This window comes from Castanea sativa, chromosome 11 (assembly GCF_040712315.1).
Source record: "Castanea sativa cultivar Marrone di Chiusa Pesio chromosome 11, ASM4071231v1".
NCBI lineage: Eukaryota > Viridiplantae > Streptophyta > Magnoliopsida > Fagales > Fagaceae > Castanea > Castanea sativa.
In genome coordinates, this window is record NC_134023.1 from 2,590,406 (window position 1) to 2,612,920 (window position 22,515).

General features: G+C 32.5%; 1 protein-coding gene, 1 long non-coding RNA gene and 1 pseudogene across 2 annotated transcripts; all 3 read left to right on the plus strand.

Moving 5' to 3' along the window:
- LOC142615892 (uncharacterized) lies at positions 1–1,734 on the plus strand. Its single transcript, XM_075788813.1, has 3 exons — positions 1–429; positions 709–841; positions 1,208–1,734. The coding sequence occupies exons 1-3, from the start codon at positions 1–3 to the stop codon at positions 1,732–1,734; spliced, it is 1,089 nt and encodes a 362-aa protein (XP_075644928.1).
- Positions 1,735–17,767: 16,033 nt separating this feature from the next.
- On the plus strand, positions 17,768–18,661 carry LOC142614668 (uncharacterized). The gene is made up of 3 exons (XR_012840496.1): positions 17,768–17,830; positions 17,998–18,052; positions 18,642–18,661. It is a non-coding gene; the product is annotated as an uncharacterized LOC142614668 (long non-coding RNA).
- A 57-nt stretch (positions 18,662–18,718) lies between these two features.
- LOC142617483 (hydroxycinnamoyl-CoA:piscidic acid hydroxycinnamoyltransferase-like) lies at positions 18,719–20,205 on the plus strand (annotated as a pseudogene).
- Positions 20,206–22,515: the final 2,310 nt, after the last annotated feature.

Below are 22,515 nucleotides of genomic sequence, written 5' to 3' on the forward strand. Positions count from 1 at the left end.
ATGGCGATTAAAATTGATCTTGAAAAAGCTTATGATAAATTGGAGTGGAGCTTCATTCGAGACACCCTTACTCTGTTTAATATTCCTCCTTACTTGATCAATGTAATAATGAGTTGTGTCTCCTCCTCTTCAGTTGTTGTTCTCTTCAATAGGGGTGCTCTTAAGGATTTCAAACCTTCCCAGGGGATAAGACAAGGTGATCCTCTCTCGCCATATATCTTCATTATGTGTATGGAAGTCTTTGGCTTCTTGATAAAAGATGAGTGTGATTCAAATCTTTGGGATCCTATTAAAGCCTCTAGAGGTGGTCTGGCCTTTTCCCATCTCTTTTTTGTAGATGATCTTGTGCTATTTGGTAAGGCAAATGAGAAGAATTGCCAAAGTATTAAAGATATATTGGAGGTCTTTTGTGAACTTTCTAGACAAAAGGTGAATAATGACAAGTCTAGAATCTATTTATCTCACAATGTGGAGGATTATAGATGAGACATGATTTGCTCCTGCCTAAACCTCCACTCTATATCAAATCTAGGCACCTATCTTGGTTTTCCTTTGAAGAATCCTAGTTCAACAACTCATGATTTCAACATTGTAGTGGAAAGGGTTCAAAGGCGTCTAGTTGGCTGGAAAACAAATCTTTTATCCTTTGCTCGTCTAATTGTTTTGGCTCAATTTGTTCTAGCAGCTATTCCTGCGTATGTCATGTAGGGTACATTGCTACCTAGTCGAGTTCTTGCAGCTGTTGATAAGATTGGAAGGGATTTTATTTGGGGTTCCACTGATGAGAAACGGAAAATCCATTTGGTTAGGTGGGAGATTATTACCAAACCAAAAAAGGAAGGTGAACTAGGTCTTTCAACAGTTAAACCGTAGAACATACTTGCTAAATTGAATTGGAGACTTTGAATGGAGGAGGATCAAGCTTGGGCCAAAGTGCTTCGAAGTAAATATGCAAATACTCGAAGAGCGTGTTCCTGAACCTGGTCAGGTATTAAGAAAGGGGAGGAGGTGTTTATCCAAGGCACTAAATGGCTTATCGGTGAAAACAGTACGGTTAATATCTAGCATGATAAATGGCTAAATGAGGGGAGCCTTAGGAGCTTCATGAAAGGTCCTCTAAACATAGATGAAGATCTATTACTGATCAGAGATATGATTTATGAGGGTTCTTGGAATCTTAACCTCTGTTCTTTTGATTTTCCTGCAGTCCTTAGAATGAAGATCAAGGCCATTCCCATTCCTTTCTTAGACACCAAAGTGGATGGTCTATACTGGTCAAACTCTCCTTTGGGTGAATTCAATGGGAGAAGTGCTTGCAAATTGGCCTGTGGTGTATCTCAACTACAATGCAGCTTTAAAGGTCCATGGATTTGGAAATTTGACACGCTGCCAAAGATTCAATGTTTTGTGTGGAAGTGTTATATGAAGTGCCTACCAGTTAAATCCTTGCTAGTTCATCAAGGGATAGCAAAGGTAGACCAGTGTAAGGGTTGTGGAAGTGAACCGGAGACAATTTTACACATGCTGAGGGATTGTGCCGTAGCAAAAGACTTTTGGCAAAAAGCAAATATTGACATTTGCAATGACAATTTCTTCAATGTTGACCTGTGCTCTTGGTTAAAGAATAATCAGGAAAATAGTTTTAACTATGATAAGGAACCAATTTCCATGGATGTATTTCTTTGCCTTCGGTATTTGGAAAATTTGGTTATTCAAGAATTGAAGGATATTTAATCGAAACTCTACGGTACAACTCTCTCTAGAGGAGGTGTGGAACACAACAATGGAATTCTACTTCTGTGCTGGGCAACATCGACCTTATAAAGGCAAGCACCCAATACAGGTTAGGTGGCTTAAACCTGAAAAAAATTGGATCGAACTAAATTCTGATGGCTCAGCTATGGGTAACCCAGGATTAGCGGGTGGTGGTGGAATTTTCAGAGACAAGAATGGTGCTTTGTTGGCAGGATTTGCTAGAGCCATTGGTACCACAACTAGCGTGGAAGCTGAACTGTGGGCAGTACGGGATGGCTTACAATTATGCAAAGCAATGGGAATTCAAGCCCTTAAGGTAGAACTGGATGCCAGAATTGTAGTTGACTGGTTAGTAAATCCTTTGAGGACTAACTTACACCATTCTTTGCTTATTTCGGACTGTAGAGATTTGGTGACTACTTTCCCGGAGGTAAGAATCAAAAACTACTTTCGTGAGGCGAACCATTATGCAGGTAGATTGGCTAAGGTTGATGCAAGACTTCAGTCAAATTTTGTTGTTTTTGAAAACCCCTCTTCAGAGGTAGTTTTGCCTTTGTTGTATAATTTTGTTGGAGTTTTCTTTGAAAGGCTTTGGCCTAACTCTAATGTTTGTTCTTAGTTTTTAATTCATATCCTTTTCTACCAAAAAAAAAAAGTGTGGAGATCTTTGTTGTGTGGTGATTTTTATTGAGTATATGTAATTGGTTTTTAAATTTTTTTTTTTATAGTTCATTAATATTAGATTATTAGTATTTTACATTCATTAACTTACTTGGCACAAAGATTAAAAAACTTAAGTGGACACATGACACAAACTTAAGTGGATAATTATGGTGTGGTTACCACATAAATTTAGACACATGGCATAAAATTGGTTTCTAATTTCAAATTCTAATTTAACTTTCTCTAAACTTTACCTATTAATATAGATTTTGGATTTTGTGCGAAAGTTAATGATGCATTAGCACCTAACACAGAGGCCAAGAAGCCACAATGATAACACTCATTCACCTAGGCAATAACATTTCTCCTACACACTTCTATATATATATATATATAGAGAGAGAGAGAGAGAGAGAGAGAGAGAGAGAGAGAGAGAGAGAGAGAGAGAGAGAGAGAGATTTCTAGTTAGTTTCTCTCAAACATCCACGATTTTTCATTCTTTAACTGATGTCGCGGAAGCCTAAAGAAAGCACACACGATGCTCTCTTGATGGAACAAAAACTAAACTATTAGCTTCTGGTAGTAAACCTCGAATCCACGAGGGGTTTCCCTGAATCCACAAGGAGAAGAAAACTGGAATCCACCAAAGAAATAATTTGACAAAAAATATGTGTTTATTGATAGTAGTCTGATAATTGACTTGCCTTTAGAGGCTACAATGCGTTTAAATAGTAAAAACAAAACCTAGGGCAACTAAAAATCCTAAGGCGGCTACAAAAGTATATAAAACCCTAATTTGACTAAAAAACATTAAAAATACCTAAAAAGAAGGAAATAAATTACTTAAACCTAAAATAACATAAAATGCTAAAATTAAATCATTACAAAATTAAATATTAAACCATGTCCTACATCAGACCCCTCCAATTGAAACAAACTCGTCCTTGAGTTGATGGTCGAAATTTGAAATCTTCCGCTCCAAATAAACAAATACTTTGAATGCTTTAATAATTTGATCCAAACCCTAATTTGACTAAAAAACGTTAAAAGCATCTACAAAGAAGGAAATAAATTACCTAAACCTAAAATAACAAAAATTACATAAAAATACTAAAATTAAATAATTACAATAATTAAATATTAAACTATGTCCTACATTAGACCCCTCCACTTGAAACAAACTCATCCTCGAGTGGATGGTCGAAATTTGAAATCTTCCACTTCAAATAAACAAAAACATTGAATCTTTAATTAATTGATCCAATTTTGAAACATGAATTCTTCATAAAGTGTAGCGGAAAATTTCTTCTCATCTACTTGTAAATTATTTGCAACATCAATCAACAAAGGGTTGAAAATAAAATTAAAATATTATACTCTAAGAAAATCAACATATTGTGTAGTCATCTTCAACAAATCAACCGAAACTTAGGGGTTGTGCATGATGGACTCATCATCATATTTAACCTCAATTGGATCTTCCACAATATTCTCATTAATTACCATCTCTTGATTTCTGTCATTTTTCACAATCAACTCAACCTTCTTTTCTTTGACATCTTCATCAAACTTTTGACAAGTGGTATCTTCAATCTTCAATTTAATAACTTGTTGCAAGTTTTGATCTTTTTTAACCACTTCAAAATTTTCTTTAGAAGTAGGCTGCTTCTTCTTAACCCTTAAACCCTTTTCTTTATGTGACACATGGACTTGGTTGTGATAATTTTGGTTTTGTGGTTGACCTTTCCTGTTTTAAAGATATTGGTTTTCATATGAATATACAGATTTATAATCAACACTTGTATAATCTAGTATATTATAATAGTCATTAGGAAACCATAAATCAATTAATACCCTTTTCATTCTTTGCCAAGAGCAGATTGGATGCTTACCTTGTCGCTTTCTATCGATATGAATGTCTTCCTACCATTCCTCTACTTCATCATCCAATTTATTAGATGCAAGCCGCACTTTTTCTTCATCACAAATCTTCCAAAAATTAAATTACTCTTCCAAATCAAGTAGCCAGTCAATAAAACCCAACTTACACATATCTCCATCAAAGAATGGAATTTTCTTGTAGTTAGGAGTGCGTCGTTGAATATATTGATCATTGTTGTTGTGAGATGATTTTCTAACAAGAAGAGTAGCAATCATTTGCTTGATTTTGCCTACAATTTGCTGACTCTTTTCACGAAATTGTTGATTTTCATGATGAAAATCAAGGAACTCATCCCTAGTGAGGACTATGTTGTTGACATCGTTGCCGTTATCATTGTTGTGGTGGTCACCGTCTCGCTGGTTAGCCATTAGACCAGGGTATGTCAAGGCTCTGATACCAACTGATGCAAGATGTAGAAGCGTCAAGAAGTAGAATACATCTATTTCTATAAAATAAGAAACAAAACACATTTGCTTCTATTTATTTATTTTTTTTTATCACGAGGGTTCCTCAAATCCACAAAGGTCCTTGAATCCACAAGGAGGAAAGGTCTGGAATCCACCAGAGAATAAAAAGACAAAAGTTTGAATTTTAATAATTGAATAATTGTTCCAAAAACTTGTACAGACTTAGGGGCCTATTTAAGAGCTCCGTAAAACTTGATAGACAAAAAAATATATTCTAAAATAACTCCTAATTGATACCTAACCATAACAGGAACTAATTTGACTTAAAAAGCATTAAAAACACCTAAAAACAATGAAATAATAACCCTAAACCTAAAATACCAAAAATTACAAATTAAATACCAAAATTAATAAATTACAATAATTAAATTGTAGATTCCGTCCTATATCATTAACTCAAAATCTTCCTATGAACTTCAACGATCACAATTTACAAAGAACCGCTCTTCTTCTCTTTTTTTTTTTTTCCTTAAAAAAAAAAAGAAAAAAAAAACACCTAGCGATGTTTTAGAGTATCTTTTAACATGTGAGAGTGGATTGGGGAACCACGACCCTTTACTTTGTCAGTGTCAAATGTCCATGCAATTCTTTTTGAGCCATTCAAGTTCCCCTCTTTTTTTAAATTTATAAAAAGAAAATTATAAAGTAACCTATGAAGTTGTTCAAAATTTTTTTTTTTTTTTTCCTTAGTTTTTCTCAACAACCAAATGGAGACTAACCCCTTTCTATATATTTGTTAATTTTGGCAACAAATTTTGTTTGAGCGTTGTTCTGGTATTGACTAGAATTATAAATGGACCAAATTTCTAGACTTAGACAGGCTTATACGATTAAACTTAACCTAGTGTTGTCAAATTGAATTCTTTTTTCTGAATGTAAGTGGAGGATTTCGCCCAGTATCTATATAGCAATTTGGAAATACAGTATAATCATGTTGTTGAACAATTTTAGACTGACTATTAAATTCTACTAGCCATGGTCTCGCGTGATGCGCGAATAATGATTTAAGCTATTATGTGAAAAATTTATATAGAATATCCAAAATATTTTAAAGTAATAACATGAAGTAATGTTGCAATAACATGAAGAGATTTTTGTTAAATTAATGATGAAATTCAAAATTATAAGGATGGAGAATTTAAACTATAGAGAAAAATTTACATAAATTAGAAATGAGATATTATGTGGTGTAATATCTTATCAAAAAAAAAATGTGGTGTAAAAAGTTGATTGTTTGCTTAATCATTTATTTTTTTGCTGAAATTTTTAATCATAATTTTTGTTTATACATTGGCTTGGAGTTAGCATAAAAAATTTGTAATTTCATGTGGATTTTTTTTTTGAGAAAAATGTAAATGTTTGTTGGCTTATGGAAATATCATCTAAAATTTATGATGTCACGTTTATGTTAGTGAAGTATGATAGTGGTAAGTTAAACACTCAGTAAAAATAGTGATATCCTATTAATAGAATTTTATTATAATCTAAATATGTAAAGAAGTTGAGGTGTAAAGCTAAATGGAAAAATTACTCTTACAAAGTATCACATGACAAAATCGCATAGTCTCTCACGCGATGTTTTTTCTTTCTTTTATATATATATATATAATTAAAAAAAAAACCATATAGAATTCTTATATATATATATATATATATATATATATATATATATATATATATATATAGTTAGTTAGTTAGTTAGTTAGTTAGTGCATACTTATAGATAATTAATGTGTATTCATTTCATTGACACATTCAGTGAATTAAAAGTTTTACATAAATGTAAATTTTGATGAGGTGGAAGCCTAAATAAGAGAAAATCAACAAATGTGTCACTTAGTAGAACCTCATGCTTTCCTACATGAGGTCTCTGCTTTTATATATATCCAAAATATTTTAAAGTAACTAGCCTCATCACACGCGCTTCGCGCATGCGATGAGACTTTTTTTTTAGCAAAAAAAAAAAAACTGTGTTTTTATTCTATATATATAATTTTTAGTGGTCCTATTTTGTTGAAAAAAAAATGTATTTAATTATTTTATATATATAGTTTTTATTTTAAAAATCTAATTTATAAATGAATAAATCAATTTAAAAATTAATAGGAGAGTATTCCTATTTTTTAAGCAATATTTTAGTGGGAGTTAGAGTTGCATTTTTATCGGAATGTCCTTTAGTTTTGTCTCTACTTAAACATAGGACTATAGGGGCATTTTTTAACTAAAAAATGAGAAATCCAAATAAGGGAAACCCCTTAAATAGTGGTATAGATAACATAAAGTAATGTTGCAATAGCATGAAGAGATTTTTGTTAAATTAATGATGTAATTCAAAATTAAGGGGACGGAGAATTTAAACTATAGAGAAAAAGTTACATAAATTAGAAATTGGTTATTATGTGGTGTAATATCTTCTAAAAAAAAAAGTGGTGTAATAAGTTGATTGTTTGTTTAATCATTTATTTTTTTGTTGAAATTTGTAATCATAATTTTTGTTTCTACATTGGCTTGGAGTTAGCATAAAAAATTTGTAATTTCATGTAAATGTTTAGCTTTTTTTTTTTTTTTTTTATGGAGAAAAATGTAAGTGTTTAGTTGGCTTATGGAAATATCATCTAAAATTTATGATGTCAAGTTTATGTTATTGAAATATGATAGTGGTAAGTTAAACACTAAGTGAAAATAGTGATATCCTATTAATAGAATTTTATTATAATTCAAGTATGTAAAGAAGTTGAGGTGTAAAGATAAATGAAAAATTACTCTTATAAAGCGCCACATGACAGAATCGCGTAGTCTCTCTTATTAAGGCTTACACCTCATCAAAGTTTTCATTTATGTAAAATTTTTAATTCATTGAATGTGTCAATAAAGTGAATACACATTAATTATCTATAAGTATGCACTAATTATATACATATATATATATATATATATAAGAATTTTATATGGTTTTTAAAATATATATATATATATAAGAAAGAAAAAAACATCACGTGAGAGATCATGCGATTTTGTCATGTGGCACTTTGTAAGAGTAATTTTTCATTTAGCTTTACACCTAAACTTTTTACATATTTGGATTATAACAAAATTCATTAATAGGATGTCACTATTTTCACTGAGTGTTTAACTTACTACTATCATATTTCAATAACATAAACGTGACATCATAAATTTTAGATGATATTTCAATAAGCCAACTAAACATTTACATTTTTCTCAAAAAAAAAAAAAACCTAAACATTTACATGAAATTACAAACTTTTTATGCTAACTCCAAGCCAATGCAGAAACAAAAATTATTATTAAAAATTTCAGCAAAAAAATAATAATAAACAAACAATCAACTTATTACACTACTTTTTTTCTTGAGAAGATATTACACCACATAATAACTAATTTATAATTTATGTAACTTTTTCTCTATAGTTTAAGTTCTTCAGCCCCTTAATTTTGTATTACATTATCAATTTAACAAAAAAAAATTCATGTTATTGCAATATTACTTCATGTTATTACTTTAAAATATTTTGGATATTCTATATAAGATTTTCACATAATAGCTTAAAGTATTATTTGCGCATCACACTGAACTATGACTAGTTTTATTAGTTGAACGACTAACTACAATCAACAATAACTCTCTTTTATTTTGTCTATTACTCTATTATTTTGGAAAACTATAGACCAAAACCAAAAAGAAAATGATATAGGCTTATACTTGCCACCTAAATTAACTCATTGACTTGGCGTAATTATACACATATCTTAAGAAACAAAAGATATTTAAGCCTACATGGGGAGGAAATCGAAATGCCCTCTTCAGTCTTCACAATAAACATTATGAGACAAATTAATCTCTAAGAGCATCCACAGCAGTGGAGTTAAAAAATTAACTTTTTAGCTTCACCAAAAATTACTTTATCTATTTTACCTATACATATCTACATACATGCTGCAGCAGTGGATCTATATTAACTTTTAACACAATAAAATAATATAAACATTACAATAAAATAATATATCTTCAACAATAAAATAATATATCCCACCACTCAAAAAACATTCACAGCACCAACCACAACCACTTTTACCATCAGCCACCGTCACAACCACCACCACCACCAGTCCACAGCAGCAAAAAAAAAAAAAAAAAAAACCAATCGAAATCTCCAATCTTTTTCCTCAACCCAGACCAAACAAAATCACCAATTATAAACAAAATAAAAAATCACCAATCATAGAGCTGGGCTTCGGTGAGGAGGACAGTGTCGGCGTGGGTCTGATCAGTGGATCTGCGTTGGGTGACCATTGAGATGGTGGACTGGACATCGGCGTGGGTCTGATCGGCGGTGAATCGGCATTGGGTGAGCATTGAGATGGTGGACTGGACATCGGCATGGATCTGATCAGCGGTGAGCTTGAGAGAGTTGAGAGTTGAGAGGGTTGATCGGCGCGGGCTGAGGGTTGATCGGCGTGGGCTGAGGGTTGATTGGCAGTGAGCTTGAGAGAGTTGAGAGTTGAGAGCTTTGAGAGGGTTGATCGGCGTGGGTCTCAGCTGACGTTGAAGACGGCGTCGGCGGCGGTGAGCTTCAGAGAGTGACTGTGAAGAGAAAGAGAGAGGAGAGAGTGAAATGGAGAGACTTGAGTTCCGGAGTGACTGAAGAGAAAAAAGAGGGGAGCGTGAAATGGAAAAGACCTGATCTATTATTTTTTAATCCATGCCTGAATAAAAATTTTTTTTTTTTTATAACTCTCAGCTATAGTGCTCATGTATTGATACATGAGCACTGTAGCGCAAAGCTAAAATTTTTTAGTTTTGCCTCCACTGCTGCAGGTGGGTTTTTGGGGTTTGAGTGGAGCTAAAATAGTAATATAGCTATTTAGCTCCACTGCTGTGGATGTTCTAAGCCACCAATGACGTACCCTACAGCTATAGGGGACTCTCTCTATTGCTATAAAATTTTTCTCGTTTTAGTTCACTATGATTATGGGCTTTACATAATATATAGGCCTGATACAGCTCCAAATATGTAAGCCCATCAGTCTTTTAGTGAATAGAAAAGATTAGACACCTCACTGGAGTTGGGTTTATGATTCATTTAGTGGGTTTTTAAAATTGGGTTTCTTAACTTTACAATGAATCTATGTTCTATGTTTGTATCTGTTAGAGAAGTCAAGGCCCCAGTCATGTTTGGTGAGTAAGCCAAGACATAATTGGGCTTAGGCCTTGATTATTGGCCTAACATATATCTCTAACAGAATCATTGCCATTCATTTCTACAAATTTTTGACTTCCCTATGACTATAATACCAAGGTAATTTACTGTAGCAAGCTTTATTAGGCCATCTGCCATGGCAAAGTTCCATACCAAATGATTTGATTATTTTCTCTTCTTTTTAAAAAAAATTTGTTATATGGAATATTTTAAGAACCTTGTTTTAATTTTCAAAAAAGAAAAAGAAAAGAACTTTGTAACACTAAAAATGTGATATGACTGTTCTATGAGGCATCGGAAGAATTCAAGTCAAAGAATAGAGTTTTTGAAACAAAAAATTTGCTGGGGCAAATTATATTTTAACCAATTTGCTATTACTATGAGGACTCCGTATTTCATGTTGATCATGTAGACTTGGAAGTACATAACGGTAAGATAAAGAAGTGTTATCTCTCTCTACTTAAATCTACTAGTAAAAAGTGTCGACTGTAATAGTATAGTATGTTCGATATTATTTTAGCTGGATGTAAACCTTTAAATTTATATGGGTTCCTTGAAAATATAAGAAAAATTCTTGAAATCCACAAGATGAAAGAAAATAAATGTAATTTTATTGATAATGAACTTCTTTTCATTTATAAGTTAGGTATTAATCTAAAGATTTTAGAAAACTTGTTTTTTCAAGAAAAATATTGTTAAACAAACATAATTAATACCTTATCATTGTAAAACTTTTTTTTATTTATTTATTAAAATACTCTTAAAAACTCTCTAGAACAAAGAAATAAAACTCTATTTCAAAAAATTCCTAAAATTACATAAAAATATTTATAAAAAAATAATAGATAAAAAAATATTTTGTCCTATATATCAGCTGTAAAGCAGGATGCCAGTGATAAACAAACAATTTTTCGAACTTGTTGATTAATGTGTGTGTCCTAAGTCCTAACCTTTCATGACTTAATTTACAGTTTAGGGAGAAATAGAATCTGGGCATGTGGTGCCATTTGTAAATGGGAGGACTTTAACATTCTATTTAACATTACATCAACAAAAGAATCTATTTAACAAGCTAAAATTATACTATATATTTATATTTACACTTATTGTTATGGCATACTTCAGGAGTTATGTAACTACTTAAAACTAAGTGTCTTTTATGAGTTTCAATTATTTCAATTAGTAAAATTTATTATTGTTAAATGAGAGATCTGTAGTTTAATCTGTCTAAATCAAAAATTAATTGGTGTTTTAACGTAGGAGTTATCTTGCTTCCTGTGCTCTTATTTCTAATATATGCATACTTGTTCCAGTCTCCATTCTGCTCCTTCAGTCAATTTCTGCAATGATATTTTCTTATTCAGCCAAAAAGGAGAAATATTATATAGCATGTTGCATATAATTTCATCTTATAATATTTATTTAATACAATTTAAGTGATTAAGACAAAACAAGGAGATGGTGGGTTTTGGTTGGTAGATGGAATAAGTTGTTGGTTCATGCAATGCTTGAGGAAAAAAAGGGAAAATATGACTGCAATTTATATTAATAATGATTTTATTTTCTTTTTCTCCTCAATTACAAGATGGATAAGGTTTTTATTTTATTTTTTTATTTTATGAGAGACACCTCTAGTTTTGGGTGTAATGAGATTGAAATTTGCTAATGCTTGCATTTGTGTTGAAGTTTTTTAATTTTGGTATGTGTCAATGCACTTATGCTAATTCAAAAGGACAATAAATTGATCAGTCATGAGAATAAGTGAATAACCATTATAAATTTAATAGTGAATATTGATATAATAAAATTGCTAAGACAATATTTCTCTTAAATTGTTTTTAACAAGAGTTGGAAATGAAAAAGAAAAAAAAGAAAGAAAAAAAGAAGAAGGATATTTGATTATCTATAATTTTTGGTTGTTATTTTTCAAAATGTTTAGTTGGGGGAATCTAAAACATCCCTCGGCATCCAAATTTTCATGAATATAATGTTCATGAACTTGGATGTCTATTAACCATAACCACATTTAGCTTGATTGGGAATATGATGAGATTCTTGAGAATGTGAGATCCTTATTTGCATTTAGACTATTTCGAGAAATCTTGTTGGAATTATTTATTCCGTTAAAATATTCTTATATTTATAAATAATTAAATATAATGTCAAGCATAAGATTCATCCCTTTTATGTGGATTTTGGCTAATAAGTAGTAAGAAAAATAATTTGAGCAGTGAATTAAGTAAAATCTCATAAAATGATAGTCTATTATTTTCGAATAACATAGACAAGAAAAAAATTATATCAATTTTTTTAATGTGTTATCAAGACATCATGTCTTATTTATGAAAGTTCTTTATTTTCTTGAAAGATTAAAGGGGTTTCAAGTATGAGATAACAATATCCAATCAAATATGAGACGAATTTCACTTAATTATCCCTTCAGTTGAAAACTTCTTTTATTTTATCTTTCTTAAAGATGATTCACACTTTCTAATAAGTTATGTGATGATGAATTTGTTCAAATAACACATAAGAATAACTTATAAATTATCACATAATAAGTTGGCGGAGATAGTTTCAAATTAGTTTGAAGCAAAATTAGTTGTCCCCAATATAAATGACGGCATTCATAGATTCGAATCCAAATACAAAGGTTGTATGAAAGACCTATGATGGTATTGGTCAAGATAGTCTTCTTCTTCTTTTTTCATGTGTGGATTTTTTTTTTTTGATGGGGTTTCATGTGTGGATTTTAGTCTTTTGGTTATGTAGATATCAAATATTGATGTAACAAATAATACATTTGTATGAGATCTATCAGGACAAGTGGATAGTAATTGCAATGACAGTTGATGCCTATAATAAAATTTATCCACTTGTTAGTTTTTTTTTTTTTTTTTTGAGGATGGGTATCCGCTTGTTATTTAATGATAGTTTTTGTCCTATACATATTAGGACTTGCACTACAGACAGGGTTTTTTATTTAAAAAAAAAAAAAGACTTTTAGCTTTATTAGCTTAAAGAACCCAAATCGGCTTGCAAAACAGATTCAAGTATTCAACATTGGAGGAACTTCCTTGACATGTATAGGTAATTGAGAGAAACAAGTTGATACAAGTTTTTTTTTTTTTTGATAGAGTTTCAAACAAGTTGATACAAGACAATCATTATTTTCACCCCTTATCTATTATGGCCATTAATACAAAAATGGCAATATAATACAAAAAAAAATAACCACTTTTGATTTGATGTATTAGAGCATCCTCAGTGGCCCAAGGTAAATGGTATATGTGGAGGAATTTACAATTCAAAGCAAAAACAAGCCAACATCAAGTGTTGTATATGTCTTGTATCCTAAAAAAAAGTAGAATTGTGCTACAGTACCATCACAAATTTGTGATGGTACTATAGCACAATTGTAAAAAGAAGTAATATTTTCACCCCTTATTTTTTTCAATTCAACTTCCTCTTTTCTCATTTTGGCACAACCATGTCTCTCTCCCACTCCACTGATTCAGATTCCATCTCTCTCTCTCTCTCTCTCTCTCTCTCTCTCTCTCTCTCTCAATTTGGAGGGGTTGCTTGATTTTGGGGCTATGCAAAACAGTCTTAATAGGTTTCTTGTATTATGTTGAACCTTTGTGCAACCTTTGCTCTAAGTTTCTTTCAATATTTATTTTTGGAATTGGGTTTTTGTTTGTATGTTGAATCATAGATATAAGCAAAAGAAGTGTTACCTCTTTATCTATGAGGGCCTAGCTTTGATACAATCTTAATTTTAGGCCTAAGGGGATAACTTTGAGAGAAGTATCACATTTTTTTATCTTTCTTGTTCATTTGTGAGATTTTCACTTGATATTGGTTTTGTTAAGTTTTATTTATTGCTAGCAAAAATTTATCAATAAAACAATTCAATAGCCTTAACCTTCACAAAGAGAGACGGATTCACTTTAAAATCAAAATTTGAAATTTATAATTTTTTTTTTGCATTAATCTATATATATAATAATAGGTAAAACTGAGAGAAAATTCAATTAGATTTCAAATTAGAATTCAATTAGAGTGTAATTTTTCTCCACATGTCCCATTTAATCTAAGTTTTTAAATTTTTGTACCAAGTGAATTAATTCAATGTAAAAATTAGATATCAATTAGAGTTTAATTTTGTAACATGTGTCTCATCTAATCTAAGTTTTTTAATTTTTGTACGAATAAATTAATTTAGTGTAAAAAATGAGGAGTTTAATATAAGTTAAACCATAAAAAACATAATTTTTTTAATGATTTTATGTTTATGAGCATTTTTTTGTAGAACTAAAAATAATTCAAGTTTATAAGTCATATATATATATAGGTAAAATTGAGAAAAAATCAAATTAGATTTCAAATTGAAATTAAATTAGAGTCTAATTTTGCACCACGTGTCCTATTTAAGCAAAAATTTTAAAATTTTTGCGCCAAATAAGTTAATTTAGAGTAGAAAACAAGGATTCCAACATAAATAAATCATAAAAAAACATAATCATATATCTAACACTATGGTGCAGTTTGGATTCAGTGTTTTCAGCATTTCCTACGTTGCATTTTTTTTTTAAGCCGTGATTGTTGACTTTTCTGTGTGAACAGTGCACCCGTGCACTATTTATAGGACCTACAAACATCACTTTTCAGCAACTTTTTTTTATTAAAAATGGGACTTACGGTATTATTCACACATTTAAAAATTATTTTATTACAGTGTTTTCAGTTTTTAGTTGTATCCAAACGAAAATTAAGAAGTGGTCAATGTTCATAGAACAATACTAAGACAACAACTATTTATGAGCCATGAAAAGACAAACACAAATAGCATTGTTTTGATGCATTTTTGAATTAACTTGGGAAATGAAATATTTCATACCAGTTAATACTGGTGTACCGTTTCGAAATTATCACTATTATATATATATATATATATATATATATATAGACACACACATACATATTGGTCAAAATTAATATAAAAGTCCTTCAAAGTTATAAGCACACATAATAGTCCTTTCTATTGCTCAGGTATCATGCATTAATACTAATAAAGCTAAGAATCTGATCTATTTGACAATAATAATAATAATAATACACAAAATATATTTGTGTTTAGCAAAAAAAAAAAAACTTTTTATTAACAGATGGCAAGCATAAGATTTTAAAACTAAAGTGGTGTAATTGAAATTTGAAATTCAAAAGTTATTACTTTTACCGCACAGTAACTTCATGTGAGTTGTCAGGGACACACAAAACAATAGCCATAAAAACTTAAAAAGCCCAAAATAAAAAGAAACGAAAGGAAAGGCAAATGGTTAAATCTCAAAGTTGAAGATGACGAAGAAGAAGGAGATGAACAAAACAAGCGGGGTAGATGATCGGCGACGTGGGAGTGATGACCGGAAATTTAGTGACAACGGCAGAGATCGTGAGTTATTTGCCATTAACTTTTTTTTTCTTTTTTTTTTTTCCAATTTTTTGTACCCGCCGATTTTAATTTTCTAGCTAATATGTCCGATATTCCCCGGTATATCCGGTATAGTTCGGTATTTTGAGCGGTACGAAACAAAGGTGTTTTAGTACCAGTTGACCGGCCGGTATAGTACGATATTGACTCATCTGCCTATAGTAAGAATGTGCTTGACTAACCCAACTGGTTGGCCAAGTAGTTTGGGTACTTGGTCTCAAAGTGTTTGTCCCAGGTTTGACTGTGTGTGCATCCCAATTCGAGTCCGAATACCTGCACTTTGAAAAAATCTTTTGAACCAGCAATTTACTCTACTAGAGCCCACCCATTATAAATAGTAATTAATCTCTAGTTAAAAAAGTTTTGAAAATACATGGCTAAAAAAAAAAAAACAACAACAACGTGCTTGACTTTAATTCTTTCAAAAAAAAAAAAAATTCGTTTCATATTTCAAGAATGGTAATTAAATATAAATAAAAAAGAGAAAGAAGTCATTTTTTTTCTTTTTTCTTTTTTTTTGCTAGGAGAAAGAAGTCATTTTCAAGCCAATAAAACATAGTTGCTAAATCTTTACCAAAAAAAAAAAAAGTAAGTTGCTAAATGACAAGTATTTGTCACACCTGCCGAAAACTAAAATATTTTTCATCCTTTCACTTTCCACTCTTACAACCGAGCAGGCCCTAAGTCCAAATCACCTTTGGAGTCCTGTCAAAAAAAAAAAAAAAAAAAAAAAATCACCTTTGGAGTCCAAGTATTTGTCACATCTGCCCACTAATTTCAATTACTTAAATAAAAACCCCATCCCATCCCCACCAGGCCACCACTACAACCACCGGCGTCGGCCCCATCAACATCACCGGTCATGGCTAATTACCGTTGCCTGGTCTGAACCACCGTCTCTCTATTTTCAAATCCAAACCACTGTCACGCTACCACCCAAAAATAAATCCAAGAACACAGCAAAAGTGCAGGTGTGATAAAAAAACTATCCAAATCAAAGAAAACCAAACCCACAAAACAGAAACAAGAAGAAGAAGTGAAGACTCAAATTAGCGCATCACCCATAAATCCCTTTTTCTCTTCAATAAAGCTACGGATGTACACTAGCTTTCCTTTTAAATACTTTTTCACCTTGAGCTTAGTTTTGCCCTTTTCCTAGTTACACAATAAAGTTATGGCCTTTGTTCAAGTTTTGTTTCTGGTCGAAGAAATTGATACGTGGGTTATATCCAACCACCATCACTCCACCACCAGATAAACCTAACAGATCTGAAATCCATGAACAATCCAACACATTCAGTAGCAACATTTCCTTATTGGTTTTTTCTGTGACCGAAAAAGTCGAGCGCAAAGGTGTTTGGGTTTTGTTTTATCTTATTTTATTTAGTAGTTAAAATAAAAATAATAAGTTACAGTGGTAGTAGTCAATTAATTAGGTGAATTTGGCACGTTTTTATTGGTTGAATACACAGTAAATTAAAAAAAAAAAAAAAAAAAAAAGTAAGAAGTTTTGCAATCATCACCCATTACTCACGTTTAGGAAGAACCACACCATATGCACCTGTTTGGTTGTTTTTAGAAATATTGGTGATGGTGGCCAAGTTGTAATTAACTAAAGCCAAGTGAGTCACACCCGAAAGTCAAGTCCCATCACATGCAGAGCAAGTGCAGAGAATTATGGGGCCAACCGTCACATATAGGGTCTGTTTAGATAGAACTTATTGCTAAAAATTAAAAATTGAAAACTGAAAATACTGTAGCAAAATAATTTTAAAATGTGTAAATAGTACCGCGGGACCTATTTTTAATGAAAAAATTGCTGAAAAGTGAAATTTGTGGGTCCGTGAACAGTGCACGAATGCACTGTTCACAGAAGACTGGGTCAATAACTGCGGCTGAAAAAAAAAAAAAAAAACGCAGCATTTTTCAGTGGAATCCAAACGCCCTCTTAGGGTCCGTTTGGATAGAATTTATTGTTAAAAACTAAAAACACTGTAACAAAATAATTTTTAAATGTATGAATGGTGATGCGGAATCCATTTTTAATAAAAAAGTATGCGCACAGTTGGCGCTGCCCACTTGTCCCCCTGCAGCAGAAAAAAAAAAAAAAAAAAAAAAAAAAACGTGGAAAATTTAAGTGAATCCAAACGCCCTCGTACTATTTCAATTTCAGCTTTAATGCGATCATCTCATTGACTCTCATTTCCTCTCTTCACTTTCACATATTGCTCTGTTCTCGTACCGGAAGGTGAGAAAAGTTTGCTCATATTGCTATACCTCACGCATCTGGGTCCGGTTTATATATATATATACACATATATATATATATATATATTTTTTTTTCTTTGCCGAATCTGGTTCTCATTTTATAAGTTTGATCATATCTCTCTCTACTACTTCACACAAGGAAATTGCTAACAAATATCTTTTACCCTTTGTTGTTGGTTTATTTTTCAGATCTGCTTCGTATTCACCGATCTTCTACATTCCTTCAGCTTCTCTCCCTTGCAAGGTACAACAATGGCTCTTTTATAGTTTATTTTTCTAACAAATATATATGAAGTCTAATTTATGAAGTGTAATTTAACACCAAATATATATTCACTGATCTGTGTTTTAACGTAGTTCATTAATTTATGAATTGTAAAATGTGTTGGTCGGAGAGTAGAGACTCTGCTGAGGTCAGAGAGTGTTGAAGTTGTGGACAGGGTGTTGAAGTTGTGGAAAGGGTGTGAAGAGAAGAGAGAGACAACGCGGGTAGGCAAAATTGCCGTTCTGTACACCTGCTCTGCAGTAAATTTTTGTGGGACCTAATGAGTGACATAAAGCTGAGCTTTTGAACTGAAAAACCCATTGAGTATTCCAACCAAACGACCCACCAAGCAGAGTTACGAGTTTATAATCTACACCAAACAGGCCTAAGTTTCTATGGACAGCAATTTATTTCATTTCCTGATATGGTTGTATGTGACCCTGCATATGCATGTGGCTATACCTTATTATCACTGACAATTTTTTGTTTTTTTGGTTGAGAATCCACAGAAAAGATCTTATTCATAAAGAAGCAAATGATTTTTGTTTTTGTTTTTTTTTTTTTACAGAAATAAATGATTCTTTCTAAACCATTGAAGCAAATCCTACATTTGACGCTATAAGCACCGCCAAAGTCAGAGCGTACAGAGATTTATCTGAAGAAGTACCAAGGGAAAAAAAAATGACAAGCATCAGGTCTATTTCCATAGTGGTTCCAAGCGAGCCTACTCCAAGTGGCCTTTTACTGCTCCCTGAGACTGATCAAGTGGCGCTATGGATTCATGCACCACTCATATACATTTACAAAGCCAAGTCCAACTACACCACCATCCCATTTTCATTTGAGGCAATGACAAATTCCCTAAGCCGTGCTTTAATTCACTTCTACCCGTTGGCTGGCCGGCTACACTGGATTGAAGGTTGCCGTATAGAACTTGATTGCAATGCCAGGGGAGTGCAACTATTGGAAGCTTATTCTGAAGCAGAATTGGATGAACTTGGTGAATTTGCACCAACCGATGCAGTGCGAGATCTTGTCCCAAAGGTTGATTATACTACTCCAATAAAGGAGTGGCCATTGTTGCTTGTACAAGTGACAAGATTTCGCTGTGGTGGACTTTGTGTTGGAGTGGCAATATCCCATACCATGGCTGATGGACGATTTGCAACTCACTTCATCAACTCATGGGCAAAGTTGTCTCGGGGATTTGATCTGGAGGATGTTGATATGCCATTTCTTGATCGAATTGTTTTGAGATCAAGTGAACCAGTTAAGACTCCACGCTTTGATCACATAGAATATACCACAAAGCCACCGGTCTTGATTGGGAGGACTGATGCGAATGAAGAGAGAAAGAAGGAAACTAGTGCGACCTTGTTAAAACTTACAAGGGAGCAAGTGGAAGTTCTAAAGAAGAGAGCCAATCAAGATGTTGTCGGGTAACAACAATGAGGCCCTATTCTAGATACGAGGCCATTGCCGGCCAAATGTGGAGATGTGCATGTAAGGTACGTGCAATTGATAGTCATAATAGTCAATCAACAAGAGCTCGCCTTGCAGTTGACATTCGTAATCGGTTAAAGCCATCTCTCCCTGAAAGATATTTTGGGAATGCAATTTCAGTTACTATGACACCAATATGTCTCTATGAAGACCTCTTGTCCAGGCCATTGAGTTATTCTGCTGGGAAACTAAGGGAAGCCATTGAGAGAATGGATGATGAGTATATAAGATCTGCCCTTGATTTTATATCAAGTCAGAAGGATGTGAGTGGGCTAAGGTCTACTTTCACATTCAAGGATACCTTTCCTAGGGAACCCTAACATATCTATTGGCAGTTGGATAGGTCTACCATTCTACGATGCAGATTTTGGATGGGGAAAGCCTATATACGTGGGTCCTGGGTTGCTAAACATGGATGGTAAATCATTGATTATGCCAAGTCCCACTGCTGATGGATCTCTCATTATAGCACTTTGTTTGCAAACACAATACATGGATTCTTTCAAGAAAATCTTTTATGAGGATATTAGTGTCAGCCTAGCCAAGTTATGATCATGATATACCTAATAATAGCTGTAAAATGCAATGGAAAATTCAAAATCTTCTAAGGCTTTGAGGTTGATGGCTAAGATGTATTGATGTTTATCATGTGTGTTTCTATTTTCAGTAGTTAATTAATGTGGTTATTTTGCTCTTTTTTCTGAGTTCTATCCTTTATGTTATAATTTATTCAGTGCTCTTCCCATCCAAAATAATTGAGTGCCATCTCCATCGACGTTTCCAACACCGTTTTACATGGATTGAATTTTGCGTTAAGGCATACAATATAAATTTAAATTACGTACCCACTCATCAGTAATGATGAGATTCAAGTCGTCAATCCCCTCCACCCTCTTTAATTTTATGGGTAGGAACAATCCAATATTAGTGAGAGAGTGGAGAGCCTGGTCATCTTTTCAAAACCATTCAAGAACTAGAGTGCCAGTGCAATTTATCATGGACTCTAGAAGATAATACATTCGAAAGAAATCATCTACATTTTCTTCTATCTTTATCTGAACCATGTATTTATGGTGCTCAAATGTGTACCCCATCAAGTTTATGATCATTAAATGCTGGATAGGCTTACAAGTATATCAAAGACCGAGCAACCAAGCTGAGCTTAGTAATGTGAATTTGTAACAAAGTTAAACTTTATGGTAGTTACAAAGGTTAGGTTCATGTGTTTTGGTATTGTCAAACCATGCCAAATTATGTGTTTTTTATTGAGTTTTGACATATCTTAAAGTTGTAATTGAAGACCAAGTTGTAGATACAAAGTTTGCTCAAGAAAAGCTCAAGAAAAACACGTTTTCAGCACATTTTCATCATGTACCTCGATAGCAGCTTGATAAAAGCTAGAAATTTACTATTTCCTCAATAGAAGCTCGATAGCATCTCAATCTATTGAGTTTCGCAGATCGGCAAAAATTAGCAACATGAAAAAGCCCATAACTTATTCATTTGAAGCCCGAATTGAGATCCGTTTGAACTGGTAATTAAAAGACATCATAATTCATCTATTAGAGGTTTTTCAGTGAGAGAAACACTCTTTTTATACAAATAGGGTTTTGTAACCAAGTTTTCTCTATTCATCAAACCAAAGAGTTTCTAAGTAGATCTGAAGATTCCATTGGTGAAGAAGCTAAAGTCATAGCAACCACCACAGACTGCTACTGTGAGGAAAACCTTCAAGATGTTCTTGAAGTCAGTTGAAGGTTCCAATTGTGATTGTGGGTAGAGAATTCATATATTGAAGAGTTTAGAAGTTCTAAAGTAATAGAAGGTTTTTATTGTAAGTTCATCTATTAGGATTGTAGAGTCTAGGGACCAAGGTTTTGTACAATATTTAAAACTTCTCTTTATTATAGTGAATTGCTTTTGGGAAGGTTTCCCCCAGGTTTTTTTTACTATGAAACTAGTTTGTTTCATTGGTTTTCCTAGGTTATCATATCTTGTCTTATTTACTATTATGTTGTGCATGATATTGACATGATATTGATGCTTGTTTGTTTGAATAAAAATTATTTATAATAGATCTAATTAACAACTTGGGTTTAAAACTTGTTAATTATATCAACTAGAGTTTAAATTTTTCAACAAGTGCTATCAGAGCAGGTACACTCTGATTGGATTAACTTCCTAAGTGTGATCCTTGACCCCCGTTGTCATGGATCATGGACAATCTCTTTTGATTCCTCATTTGTTTGATAGTACTAACTATGATTACTAGAAAGTTCGTATGAATACTTTTTTGCAGGCTCTTGATGAAAAAGTATGGTTGGCTTTTGAAGTTGGTTGGAAGAAACTAAGTGACCCCCTTGCTACTTGGGATGATGGCAAGATCAAAGTTGCAAATTTCAACAAAAAGGTTTTGAATGCTTTATTTGGTGGTGTGACCAATGAGGAGTTTAAGAAAATATCATCTACTGAAATTGCTAAAGAAGCATGGACCATTCTTAAGACCATCTATGAAGGTAGTAAGCCAGTGAAGACTGTTAAGCATTAAAGACTCAATAGTAGTTTTGAAGAAAAAAATGATGGAGGAGGATGAGACATTTGCTGAGTTCTATGCTAAACTGAAGGATATTGTGAACTCTGCCTTTAATTTTGGTGAATCTATAGTAGAACCCAAAAATGTTAAGAAAATCCTTAGATCCTTACCTAAAAGATTCTATGCAAAGATCACTGCTATTAAAGAGGCAAAGGACATTGATAAAATTCATTTGACTAAGCTTGTAGGGAACCTTCAAACCTATGAGATAGGATTAGGTAAAATAGGAAAATGTGGAAAGAGTAGGAGCATGGGTCTTAAGGATACAAAGGAAGAGAACGATGACTCTGAAGATGAAGATGAAGACGAGGACGAGGACTTAACTTTCATAGCTAAGAAGATTAGA

Bases quoted from the DNA above. Each gene is read 5' to 3' on its own strand.
- LOC142615892 (XM_075788813.1), top strand. From the start codon at position 1: ATGGCGATTAAAATTGATCTTGAAAAAGCTTATGATAAATTGGAGTGG. The intron at 430-708 runs GTGAATAATGAC...TATGTCATGTAG, and splicing joins GTGAACTTTCTAGACAAAAG to GGTACATTGCTACCTAGTCG. The intron at 842-1,207 runs GTGAACTAGGTC...ATTTTCCTGCAG, and splicing joins TACCAAACCAAAAAAGGAAG to TCCTTAGAATGAAGATCAAG.